At 50.5% G+C, this 12,381-nt stretch overlaps 1 protein-coding gene across 3 annotated transcripts; it reads right to left on the minus strand.

The window, feature by feature from the left end:
- Positions 1-3,308: 3,308 nt before the first annotated feature.
- Positions 3,309-10,927, minus strand: ZBTB14 (zinc finger and BTB domain containing 14). Of its 3 annotated transcripts, XM_070361563.1 has the most exons (4): positions 10,562-10,927; positions 8,113-8,197; positions 7,930-8,011; positions 3,309-6,550 (listed from the first exon to the last, which is right to left on the minus strand). In XM_070361563.1, exons 3-4 carry the CDS (start codon positions 7,930-7,932, stop codon positions 5,204-5,206), a joined length of 1,350 nt encoding a protein of 449 aa, XP_070217664.1. In that variant the 5' UTR covers positions 7,933-8,011; positions 8,113-8,197; positions 10,562-10,927; the 3' UTR covers positions 3,309-5,203. The 3 variants fall into 3 exon arrangements, with proteins under 3 accessions (XP_070217664.1, XP_070217663.1, XP_070217662.1); XM_070361562.1 differs by lacking the exon at positions 8,113-8,197 and having other exon boundaries at positions 7,930-8,013; XM_070361561.1 differs by lacking the exon at positions 10,562-10,927 and adding an exon at positions 8,510-9,421 and having other exon boundaries at positions 7,930-8,197.
- Positions 10,928-12,381: the final 1,454 nt, after the last annotated feature.

Consider the following 12,381-nt stretch of genomic DNA (forward strand, 5'->3'; position numbering starts at 1 on the left):
GAACACAAAACACCCCACTTTCAGACTGGCGACCCTGATCACAGGACTCAAAAAGAAGTGGTAACACACTTCTTGTATGATGCACAGTGAAGTCCACCAGCCACAGGAAGCCAAGGACCCCATCTTGACTGACTTCCCTGGCATCAGTTCCATGGGAGTTTCCCCATGGGACATAATCCTATTATAACATTCATATCCCCAACAATGTGCATGGGAAGCTGCTATCTTCATTTTACATTCTGCACACCTATCAGTAGGGATCATCTCAGATCAATGGTGTCCCAAGCTCTCAGTCTAGCCAAATGGTCCCATTTGTTTTATACCTTGCTAAAAGGCACCAAACCTCAGAGGGCAATCAAAACGACAAACAGCATTTTTTTAAATTAAATGACGTCTGATACTGCTGTAAAGCAGCAGCATACCCACCCAATGCTAGGGGCCATCAGAAAAACCACCAGGGATGTACCCCAAATGCGGCTCCAATTCTGAGTTGCCAGGCTAGAACCAGGCAGACACTTGGATGCTTTGTGGGCTTTAAAAATAAATAAATAAAAAGTGATTCTTTAACGATACTATTAGAGCTTCAAAGGGCTTCCTTGATGCCTTAGCTGATAAACAGTCCACCTGCAATGCAGGAGACAAAGGAGATGCAGGTTTGATCCCTGGGTTGGGAAGATCCGCAGGAGGAGGCAACGGCAACCCACCCAGGATTCTTGCCTGGGAAATACCATGGACAGAGGAGCCTGGTGGGGTAGCAGAGTGAGCATGAACATGAGAACTTCAAAAGAATTAAAATGTATCTTAAAAAAATATTAAAGTATCATCTATATTTTCATTCTAATACTTGGAAATACAAAGTAGTAAAGTTGACATTTCTTTCTTTTCCACAGGGATGGTCTTGATCCCTGTCTCCTGTACAATGTCACGAACCTCATTCCATAGTTCATAGCTGTGAAAAGAGAAGCAAAAAGCAAAGGAGAAAGGGAAAGATATAAGCATCTGAATGCAGACTTCCAAAGAATAGCAAGAAGAGATAAGAAAGCCTTCCTCAGTGATCAATGCAAAGAAATAGAGGAAAACAACAGAATGGGAAAGACTAGAGATCTCTTAAAGAAAATTAGAGATACCAAGGGGACGTTTCATGCAAAGATGGGCTCGATAAAGGACAGAAATGGTATGGACCTAACAGAAGCAGAAGATATTAAGAAGAGGTGGCAAGAATACACAGAAGAACTGTACAAAAAAGATCTTCACGACCCAGATAATCACGATGGTGTGATCACTGACCTAGAGCCAGACATCCTGGAATGTGAAGTCAAGTGGGCCTTAGAAAGTATCACTACAAACAAAGCTAGTGGAGGTGATGGAATTCCAGTTGAACTATTTCAAATCCTGAATGATGATGCTGTGAAAGTGCTGCACTCAATATGCCAAAAAATTTGGAAAACTCAGCAGTGGCCACAGGACTGGAAAAGGTCAGTTTTCATTCCAATCCCAAAGAAAGGCAATGCCAAAGAATGCTCAAACTACCACACAATTGCACTCATCTCACATGCTAGTAAAGTAATGCTCAAAAGCCAGGCTTCAGCAATACGTGAACCGTGAACTTCCTGATGTTCAAGCTGGTTTTAGAAAGGGCAGAGGAACCAGAGATCAAATTGCCAATATCTACTGGATCATGAAGAAAGCAAGAGAGTTCCAGAAAAACATCTATCTCTGCTTTATTGACTATGCCAAAGCCTTTGACTGTGTGGATCACAATAAACTGTGGAAAATTCTGAAAGAGATGGGAATACCAGACCACCTGACCTGCCTCTTGAGAAACCTATATGCAGGTCAGGAAGCAACAGTTAGAACTGGACATGGAACAACAGACTGATTCCAAATAGGAAAAGGTGTACATCAAGGCTGTATATTGTCACCCTGCTTATTTAACTTATATGCAGAGTACATCATGAGAAACGCTGGACTGGAAGAAACACAAGCTGGAATCAAGATTGCCGGGAGAAATATCAATAACCTCAGATATGCAGATGACACCACCCTTATGGCAGAAAGTGAAGAGGAACTCAAAAGCCTCTTGATGAAAGTGAAAATGGAGAGTGAAAAAGTTGGCTTAAAGCTCAACATTCAAAAAACGAAGACCATGGCATCCGGTCCCATCACTTCATGGGAAATAGATGGGGAAACAGTGGAAACAGTGTCAGACTTTATTTTTCTGGGCTCCAAAATCACTACAGATGGTGACTGCAGCCATGAAATTAAAAGACACTTACTCCTTGGAAGGAAAGTTATGACCAACCTAGATAGCATATTCAAAAGCAGAGACATTACTTTGCCAACAAAGGTCCGTCTAGTCAAGGCTATGGTTTTTCCTGTGGTCATGTATGGATGTGAAGTTGGACTGTGAAGAAGGCTGAGCACCGAAGAATTGATGCTTTTGAACTATGGTGTTGGAGAAGACTCTTGAGAGTCCCTTGGACTGCAAGGAGATCCAACCAGTCCATTCTGAAGATCAGCCCTGGGATTTCTTTGGAGGGAATGATGCTAAAGCTGAAACTGCACTACTTTGGCCACCTCATGCGAAGAGTTGACTCATTGGAAAAGACTCTGATGCTGGGAGGGATTGGGGGCAGGAGGAGAAGGGGACAACAGAGGATGAGATGGCTGGATGGCATCACTGACTCGATGGACATGAGTCTGAGTGAACTCCGGGAGTTGGTGATGGACAGGGAGGCCTGGCGTGCTACGATTCATGTGGTCGCAAAGAGTCGGACACGACTGAGCCACTGAACTGAACTGAACGTGACATTGGCATTTCCTTCCTTCTCACAAGGCAGATTCAGCGTAAGCATGTTTCAGAAGTAACTTGCTGTGCAGGGAGGTACCCTAGAACTGCTGGACACGAGGGCTTCATCATCCACAGGACACTATAGCCAGCTAGGTGGGAGAGAGGCAGGCTTCATGACCAGGAGACAGGAGAGCTGCCATGTCACAACCTCGCTGCCCAGAACACAACAAAAACATGCACCCTAAACACAGATGAACCCAGCACTGGTGGTGGAAATTACAACACAAATATATTTCTCATGCAAAATAGGACCAATGACACATATTTACACGATGCAAATAAAGTGCTGAAAGCGCTTTCTTTTGGGGACACCACTGTGATTATGTGGTTTCAGTGAAGGTCAATGCTACATGGGGAACTTGCAACTCTGTATAACCAAGATGAAGACAGTATAGAAAATGCACTTGGGTAGAAACCTGGGTGTGCGACAGGCTGCTAGGAAAAAAACAAAAACAGGAATGACAGAAGTATATTTTCTTTTATATACAAAAACAAAGGCCCCAGGTATGATTTGCTGAAGTAGCCATCCACAAGATGTTAAATACTTTTCCTTTGCTTTGGTTAAAACAGTCTAGGAACAGCAATTGGTTCCCCTTCTATGAAGAGCATATAAATACAGCGACACAACTGCTTTTAGGAGAAAATAAACAACATTTAAGAAAAGAAATTAAATTAGTTTTAAACTAAACATTTACCAATAAATAAGATTCTTAAAAAGGTAACATCTTCATCCTACAATCATGGGCATAACATATACACCAGTTTAAAAAATAAACTTTCTCTCACAATAATAATTACAGGTGTTAATGCAACAAGCTAGGAAATGAAATTACTTTAATGTATCTTAAGAAAAAAAAACCCTAGCAACCAAAAATAAATCTTAAAAATCAACATTTTTTGAAAATGGTACATTCTAAAAGAACTAATTCTTTATTACAGAACATAATTCAAACTATTGTTGGTATTTCAATGTATTCCTAAAGAAATACATTCTTTAGGAATTCGTACACCAGAATTGGAACAGCACTTATAATTCAGTTTACGGCTATGAAAAGGCAATCATCTTCCACTTAAAACTTTAATCAGTGATGAAATATACTTCAAGAACATAAACATTTGGTCTGACAATCTTTAATATTGGTTAAAAACAGACTGATGTTTGTTGCTGATGGAGATATCGTTAATCCCATGTGCAAAAAAAGTGCAGCTGTCTACTTGTACTTGAGATACATAAGACCAACGCTTCTGTACTATTTACACAGGTAAAAGATTTTAAACATAATGATTTCAGGAAGGACACTGCATCTTCTTTATGGATAATCACGTGATGCCAAGAGCCCAAAAGCTTGATGACACTCTTTAAGTTACACAAACGTACCTGAAGAGGTATACCTGTTCTTGGCCTAATTTTGATCCTGAACAAAAATCCAATTTCAAAATCAGGAATTATTTTGATCTAGGAAATCTTGGACTTGTTGCAAATATGCAAACCTTGTCTCTGAGAGCCAGGTTCCTACACTTCCTTTTCTAACCCTCTCAGCACTGGTCAGCCCATAAACCCCATCAGCTGCAGAGTAGCAATACCCCAAACAAGAGTGAAAAAACTCAGCCCTCAAACGACTGACATGCCTTCAGGTCATGTGACATCTTTAGGGGCACGTGCGGGCAATCAAAAAGGATGAAGAAACACTTCAGCAAAGCAACCATTATTTGTCCACAAAAACCATGAAAAACAGTGATAGAAAACTAACAAACCAAATATATAAATCTGACACCATTTTGCATTTCCGAACTTGTTTTCCTATCTGTGCACGCAGGGTTCTTGGTCAACCACCCACCCGTATTGCCTGCGTCTACACGAAGTACTTTTACTAAAGTTCTTAAAAATGTCGCTGTGACCCATAAGTCACACAGAACGGTGATGGTCAGGAAATCAGTCCACTCAATTATCACTCTGTGCGGTGCTCTTCCTGGTGCAGCAGGCGGAGAGGGGGACTTTTAAAAAGGGACAGAAGTTTCTCACTTCTGAACTGGGCCCAGGAGTTCTCAAATTAAAATCAGAAATCATAAAAAAAAAGGTGGGGGGGCGGGCGGGGGCCGGGTGCTTACTGGCAACATTAATACAACACACCAGACGGGACAGTGAAACAGTTTGGTCAGAAGCAAGGAACGGTTATTTCCTTGCAAAGTTTTCGAAACACCCAACCAAGCACTGCCTTATGTCCAGCGAGTACAAGTTCTCGGTAAGTTTCCAACGAAACGTGGCGGCTGGCGTTCATGGCTCGGGATGCGGGATGCGGATAAAGGATGCTGAGCATCCCTGGCGCGCGTGCGCATCCCGGTCCCCCACCTCTAGCTGCAGGCGATGGTCTCCAGCTGCTGCTCGGCCTCCGCAGCCATGGCCGCCGCCTGCAGCTGCTCGGTCTCGCTCTGCATGGCGCTAGGGGTGACCTGCTTGCGCTCGCTGTGCATGTTGTTCTCGTGCCGCTTCAGGTCGGACGCCTTGGCGAAGGCCTTGGTGCAGGAGCCGCACACAAAGGGCTTCTCGCCGCGGTGACGGCGCTCGTGGTCCTTGAGGTGGGACTTGTGCTTGAAGGCCTTGTCGCACATATGGCAGGCGAAGGGCCGCTCGTTGCTGTGCACCCGCTCGTGCTTCTTCAAGTCCGGGGCGCGGATGAACGACTTGCCGCACACCTCGCAGCTGTAGGGCTTGTAGCCCGTGTGGATCTTCAGGTGCTCCTTCAGATGGGCCTGCGTGGTGAAGCCCTTGGTGCACATCTCGCACACGAAGGGCCGGTCGGCCGTGTGCAGCTTCTCGTGCTTCCTCAGCCGACCCTCGTCTGAAAACGTCTTCCCGCACGCCTGGCAGGCGATCTGCTCCCGGTGGTGCCCGTACAGCAGATACTCGAACTTCATGTCGCTGGCCGCCGTGGTCCAGCCTGGGGTCTGCTCATCCTTCACTTCGCTCATCCCATCGTTAAATGCTAAGGCCTGAGGGGTCTGGGACCCCAGGTCCTTGGACTCGGGGGTCTCCATGGACTCTACCTCCTGGCCGTAGCAGTTGACCTTCCGTACCTCCTCGCTGCCCAGCTCTTTCAGGATGGCCTCCTGCACCCTGAGCGTCGTCGTGGGCGACTTCCCGTCCTCCTGACTCGGGGGGGTGCCTTCTACCGTGTCATCCGAGGGGCTGTCGTCCTGGTCTCCGATTTCCTCCACGTCATCATCCTGAGGGTCGGCAGCATCCCCAATGGGGCGGTTGATCTTCAGGCAGTACTTGCTTTTCGACTGACCGTTGTTTTCGTCCGGGCTGGACACGTCCCGCTTCTGAGAGCAGAGTTTATCCAGGAACCGGATGCCGAGAATCTGACCGGATGACATCATTAAGTTAACATCTTCTTTTTTCACGGAGATCTTTGCCGTGTACATGTAATTCAGGACCTCTTCAAATATATCGGAACGGAGGAAATCTATTTCTATTACTGAGGAACTATCTACCTCCAGTTTCTTGAAAAGCTTTTTAAAGTAGGTGCTGCAGGCAGCAAGAACGCACCTGTGCGCTCGGAACTTCACATCCTCGACCACGATCGCGATGTCGCAAAATTCTCCTTCCAAGCGTTGCTCGTTGAGTGTTTTCAGAAACAGAGTTTTATGATCATCGTCATTATATTTAATGGTTTCAGACATACTGATGAAAAACTCCTACAAGAAAATGTTTATAAAGAAAAAGAATTTTGGTCATTATGGACACTACTTTTCCATATAAAAATTTCAGGGAGATTTCATTTTCTGACCACTTTCCAGTCCCTAACAATTTCAGAAAGTCACTGTCAGGAGGGGTTCAAGAATAGGAGGAGAAAAGACAGATCCAAATTTAGGGATTTCCACACTGTTCCTTCTACTTATCTTCACCGTACTCAGCGTATGCTTACTCATAACAACAACAACTCCTACTGGGCACGCAATACCTGCCTGGCATTGTGCTACGCACTTTTCATGTTTTCACAAAGGCACTGATCAAATGACCTTGAGAGATAGGCATTGTTATTACCCTACTTTACCAATAAACTGAGGAACCTGCCCAATATTCTAACTATTTAGTGGACCGTCAGGGCTCTGCTGCTGCTGCTAAGTCGCTTCAGTCATGTCCGACTCTGTGCGACCCCACAGACGGAAGCCCACCAGGCTCCCTCGTCCCTGGGATTCTCTAGGCAAGAACACTGGAGTGGGTTGCCATTTCCTTCTCCAATGCATGGAAGTGAAAAGTGAAAGTGAAGTCGATCAGTTGTGTCCGACTCGTAGCGACCCCATGAACTGCAGCCCACCAGGCCCCTCCGTCCATGGGATTTTCCAGGCAAGAGTACTGCAGTGGGTTGCCATTGCCTTCTCTAGCAAATCCAGACACTCTAGCTCCAAAACCAGTGCTTCCTGATAACTAGAGGTAATAATGACAACTCAGCTTCAAGGTTTAAGAAAACCGTTTGGCAAGCATCCGCCAGTGCCGTCTGCTGTGTCTAATTTCATGCCGAGGAAGACTCAGTACAATAACTAGCAGCTCTCAAGGTTCTGCTTCCTTGACGCAAGAGACAGATCACTCCTGCAGACCCAGGGAGGGGAATCATTTCCAGAACACTCCATTCAGGGTTGTCCTCTAGTCTTCACACCAGTGTTGGGCCACTTCTGAACAAGGGGCAAGGTTTAATAGGACCCTCAGAGAATCAGATGACATTTGGGAAGACAGTGACAAGCAGCTTCATTCCCCCTGGATGCCAGTCTATCTGTCATCCAGATCAAAGTGTCATCAGACCTGGATGCACTTGACAAGTGCGCTGGGGGGTTTATGAGAAAAAGAAATGGAGAACTGGCACAGAAGAATCTGCCACGTGTTAAAGGAGCGATCTTTTTTAAACTAATGTGTCCTGGGTGTTTCTTTTCAAAAACCTTGCTTTTCTTTTATTCAACCAAGCATAAGTATGAGGAAAATACCTAGTCCCCTAAAGAATGCTAGTACATAACTGAGAGACGTTTTAAAGCTGACACCAATAAGATTCTAAAGACTTAATATGCAAAGTCATAGTTACCATGAACAACTCAGGCTATTATCTTAATGCTTTAAACACCAAAATCTTCGGATCAGAATAACTCTGATCAGGGGCACGCCAGTCCTACAAGAGAAAACGACATACAAGAGTGAAGTTGGCTCTTTCCCTATCCCCAGTTGTAAACAAGAATGTTTTCAAAAATTGATTTTTAAAAAGAAACTTTCCTTTTTTGTCCTGTCACTGGCACCTGTACCCATTTTCAGGTTGGGAACAAAGAGGAGGGTGGCTGGCAGCGTCGCGTTCAGCTCTGAACAGATATGAAGGAGAAAAGGTAAGGGCTGGAGCACTGGCAGCCTGGAGGGGGTGTGCAACGGGAATGGGAAGGATGGGCTGGGGAACCACTAAGGGAGTTCCCCTCACTAAGCCTCTGTCTATATTTGCAAGGATGCTGATTGCTGCACAGATAAAGTGAAAGCTGTTAAGTACCTCGTTCCCCTACCATTTCCTGCTGGATACATAGCCTTCCAAATTTTTTTCTGCTTGGCTTATATAAACATAGACTATATATTTTTTACATCGATAAATATAGACAAAGTTAAGAAAAGTACATATACTCAACAGTTAACAGTGGGGGAGAGGGAACAGTAGCTGTTTACTTCTATCCACTCTTCCGTATGATGTAGTATGCTGCTGTTGCTAAGTCGCTTCAGTTGTGTCCGACTCTGTGCAACCCCATAGACGGCAGCCCACCAGGCTCCCTCGTCCCTGGGATTCTCCAGGCAAGAACACTGGAGTGGGCTGCCATTTCCTTCTCCAATGCATGGAAGTGGAAAGTGAAGTCCCTCAGTCGTGTCTGACCCTCAGCGACCCCATGGACTGTAGCCTTCCAGGGTCCTCCATCCATGGGATTTTCCAGGCAAGACTACTGGAGTGGGGTGACATTGCCTTCTCCGATGATGTAGTATATAGTTACTTAAATCACTCTGGTTTTGAAGCTTGCACTAGATAACTCCAGGTGTGTCTGCCTCTATCCCTACAGGGAAGCTCAAAGGATTCTTTATTTTTTCCAGTTTAAACTCCATTTTACAGACCAACATTCTGAAAAACATCAAGCCTTCTCTACTGAACGGTGACCACACAAACTTGAGAATGGCAGAACCAGAGTCCTGAAAACCCTCTACAGAAAAGCAAAAACATCATAAAGCTGCCTAAAGTGGCAGGTTGTTTTCTTACTTGCCAAGTGCGAGGACTGGGCAGAATGATTTCTAAGGGTGCACCCTAGCCTGAGGCCACCCCCAAGGGAAGGCAGCCTTCCTACCAGGTTACTTCCTACAGTCGTTCTCTCTGGAGCTTGTGGGATAAAGGTGTAAGGACCAGGTACAGGAGAGGCGTACAGTACCCATGGCAACGTACTTAGATTTTTTTTTTTTTTTAAGCCTATGTGTTATTTGGTCCCACTCTATCTCTCCATATCTCCATTTTCCCCCTCTGTTGAGATGTTCCCATTGCTAAGTTCAGGTGAGTCAAACGGGAAGATCCCCGTTGCCAGTATCCCTACAGGTGGAGGGCAAGATGCCGCTCCAACCACACCTCCTGGACGAAGCTGCCCATGCATGTCGCTTCTCCAAAGCGTCGGCGCGGGGGCCCCCGCTAAGCCGAACCTACAGAAGCCGCGGCGACCAGCCGGCCGCCTCCCCGACCCCGGGGCCGCCGCGACAATGGCGGCGGCACCACTTCCCGGTCGAGAGCTCGCCGCTTCTGGATGGGAAGGCAGCAGGGAACCGAGCGCAGGACCCGGGCAGCCTCCGGAACCTCTCCGAGCCTCGCTCCCATCCAGCTCGGCCCGGGAGGTGGGGGACGGGATCCAGCGGCTGGCATTCCTTCCCGAACAAAAGCTCCCGCCCGGAAAGCCGGGCGGAGCACCAGCCGTTTTCCCTTTTAGAATCGGGCTCTTCGGCGCGGGCTAGGGCCGCGACTCCGAGCGCGAGAGGGAGGACCCACGGCGGCCCCGGCGGCGGGGATCGGGAGCGGGCGTGCGGCCGGGCTCCGCAGCCCCGCGACGCGCCGCGCCGCGCCCCGCTCCGCCCGCGAGCCCGGAGCTCGCGCCCCGCGCACTCCCCGGCCGGCTCGCGCCGGGCCCTCCCCCGCCCTCCCGCGGCCGGGGGCGGGGGCGGCGCGCGGCCGGCTTCCCGAGCTCCGCGGGCGCTCCCGGGAGTGCGAGCGCGGGGGTCCTGGCCCCCTCCTCCGCGGGCTGCTGGGGGGCGGCGCGGCGGGGCCCGCGGCGCGGAGGGGCGGCGCCCGGCGGGCCGCGCTCGGCGCCGGGCTCCGGGCCGTCCCCACCCCCACCGCGGTGCACTGCGGCGGTGCGAGCGGGGGCGGCCATAAACTCCGCCGCCGAGGCTCGGCGAGCGCGCGCGCGGGGCAGCCACTGTCGCCGCCTGGCCGCTGCCCGAGCCCGCTCGCCGGCCTGCGCGGCCCCCGGAGCGCCCCGGCCCCACGCCCGGCCCCGCTCGCGCCGCGCCGCCGAGGCCGCCCGCACCTCCTGGAGCTGACGGGTGCCCCCGAGCGCGGCGAGAACGCGCTTCTTCCGGGCAGCCCCGCCGCGCCCGCCGCCCCCGCGCCCGCCTCGCGGCCGGCCCGGGCCCCTTCCGCACCCCAGGCCCGCGCTTACCTGCAGCCTGGCACAGCCACAGACACTCGCCGTGGGCTCCCCGCGCTCGCTGCACGCAGGCCGGGGACGGGATGGACGCGGGGCGCGGGGGCACGGTGGGTGGCAGTGTGTTTTGGATTTTTTTTTTTTTTTTGGAGTTTGGGGGCGGGGTGGGGGGGAAATCGTGCACGTCCCTGATGGTAGCAGCCCTCCTCCTGCACGAGCACAGAATGTCTAGCCGGCCGCGAACACCCCCACCGGCACCCCCCCTTCCCGTGCATGCGCGGTGCGGGCCAGGGGGAAGGCGCGCCGCCGGCTTGCGCAGGCACGGAACACGACCGGGCCTCTAAATGGGCAAGCGGGGAAAGGGTTAATCCGGGACCTTGAGACGCTTTCGTTGGAGTCTACGGGGCCGCCCCCGGAGGGCCCTGGCCTGCGCACGCGCGCGCACGCGCGCGGGTTGGAGCGCGCGGAGCCCGCGCGCGGGAGAAGGGGGTGGGCGGGACCGGGGCGGAGCTTAAGAGCGGAGGAGCGAATGCACGAGCGCCGCTCTCGGGCACCCGCCCCGCCTGCCGCTCCCGCCTCCCGCTCGGACTCCCGAGCTCCCGCCCGCGCCCTGCGCCGGCGCCGGCGCGGCACCGGGGACGCGGGAGCCCGGCGCTCCCGTGCGTGTGCATGTGCGTGGGCAGTGCCGCCCTCGGGCGCGCGCAGGCCGGGCGCCGCGGCTGCGGGGCTCGCCCGCGAGTTCCGGACGGGCGTTCCGGGCACCCTGTCTTCCGCGCTCGCCGGAGACTGCGAGACGCGCGCTCGCGGGCGTTGGGTCTTAGCGGGCATCGCCGCCGCATTTTGTCTATGGGCGAGTTATAGGAGCTCAGTAAGCGTTTGTAGAAGAGATGCAAAGGTGACAGCTTTTCATTTGGACTGTAAGGGGCGATCCCAATCCCAGGGAGGCAAGGGATCATACACACACGCATACCCAACAGCCCCAAAGCTCGGGAGCCAGTCAGGGACGCGCCCACGCTGCCGCATCTCCCCGGAAACTCGCAAGGAAAAGTCTCGGGGCTGGAGGCCGAATAGCCCATCCCTGGCGGTGGAGCCCCTGGGTTCGGGTTCTTTTGCAGCTTCCTCGGAGAACTCTGATAACTCAGCGCCGTTCCTACATCCCTGTTGAGCAGAGTAACGACTCCTGTGCTGTGGGAGCATCATCGCTCCCATGCGGTGACGGTCCTGGCGAGTCCCTCCCGCTTCCCGGTTTTCTGCTCATCTACGCACAGGAAGCTGGACGCCGCCGCGGCTCCCTCGCGTCACTTGTGCAGCTTTGTCACACTTGTTTTAACAGCGTTTCGCCAAAACATTCGTATTTCACATCTAAAAATTAGAGCAGGACCATCCTTGTGGGCTTGTGCGATAATTACAAAAATTAACGCTTGTAACGGGTCCATAATACACCTTGAAGAAATTATATTATGATTGTGTTAAATTCCAAAGAAATTCTGTTCGTCCCGAGGTGATTTGTAGTACTAACTGATGTCGGTTTCAACGTTTCCAAAAGTGCTTTTTATACACATCCTTTTTGATGTTCACAAAAGCCTGAGGGTCTACTGAATGAAGCGAGGTAGAATAGACCAGTTCTAAAGTCAGACATACTCAGCTCAAATAGTGGGTATATGATTTAGCTTCCCTAAACCTCACTTCTTGTTCTCTGATAAGAGCAGGAAATTGTGAGGATTATATGGAGTAATGCTCAATTAAGTGATTAGCTCAAATACTAGCACGATGGTGTTAAGTGACCTGCCAAGTCTGTCTGTTTAGTGGGTTTCAGTGGCAAGAACAGAACCAGA

This window comes from Bos mutus, chromosome 24, assembly GCF_027580195.1.
Source record: "Bos mutus isolate GX-2022 chromosome 24, NWIPB_WYAK_1.1, whole genome shotgun sequence".
Taxonomy (NCBI): domain Eukaryota; kingdom Metazoa; phylum Chordata; class Mammalia; order Artiodactyla; family Bovidae; genus Bos; species Bos mutus.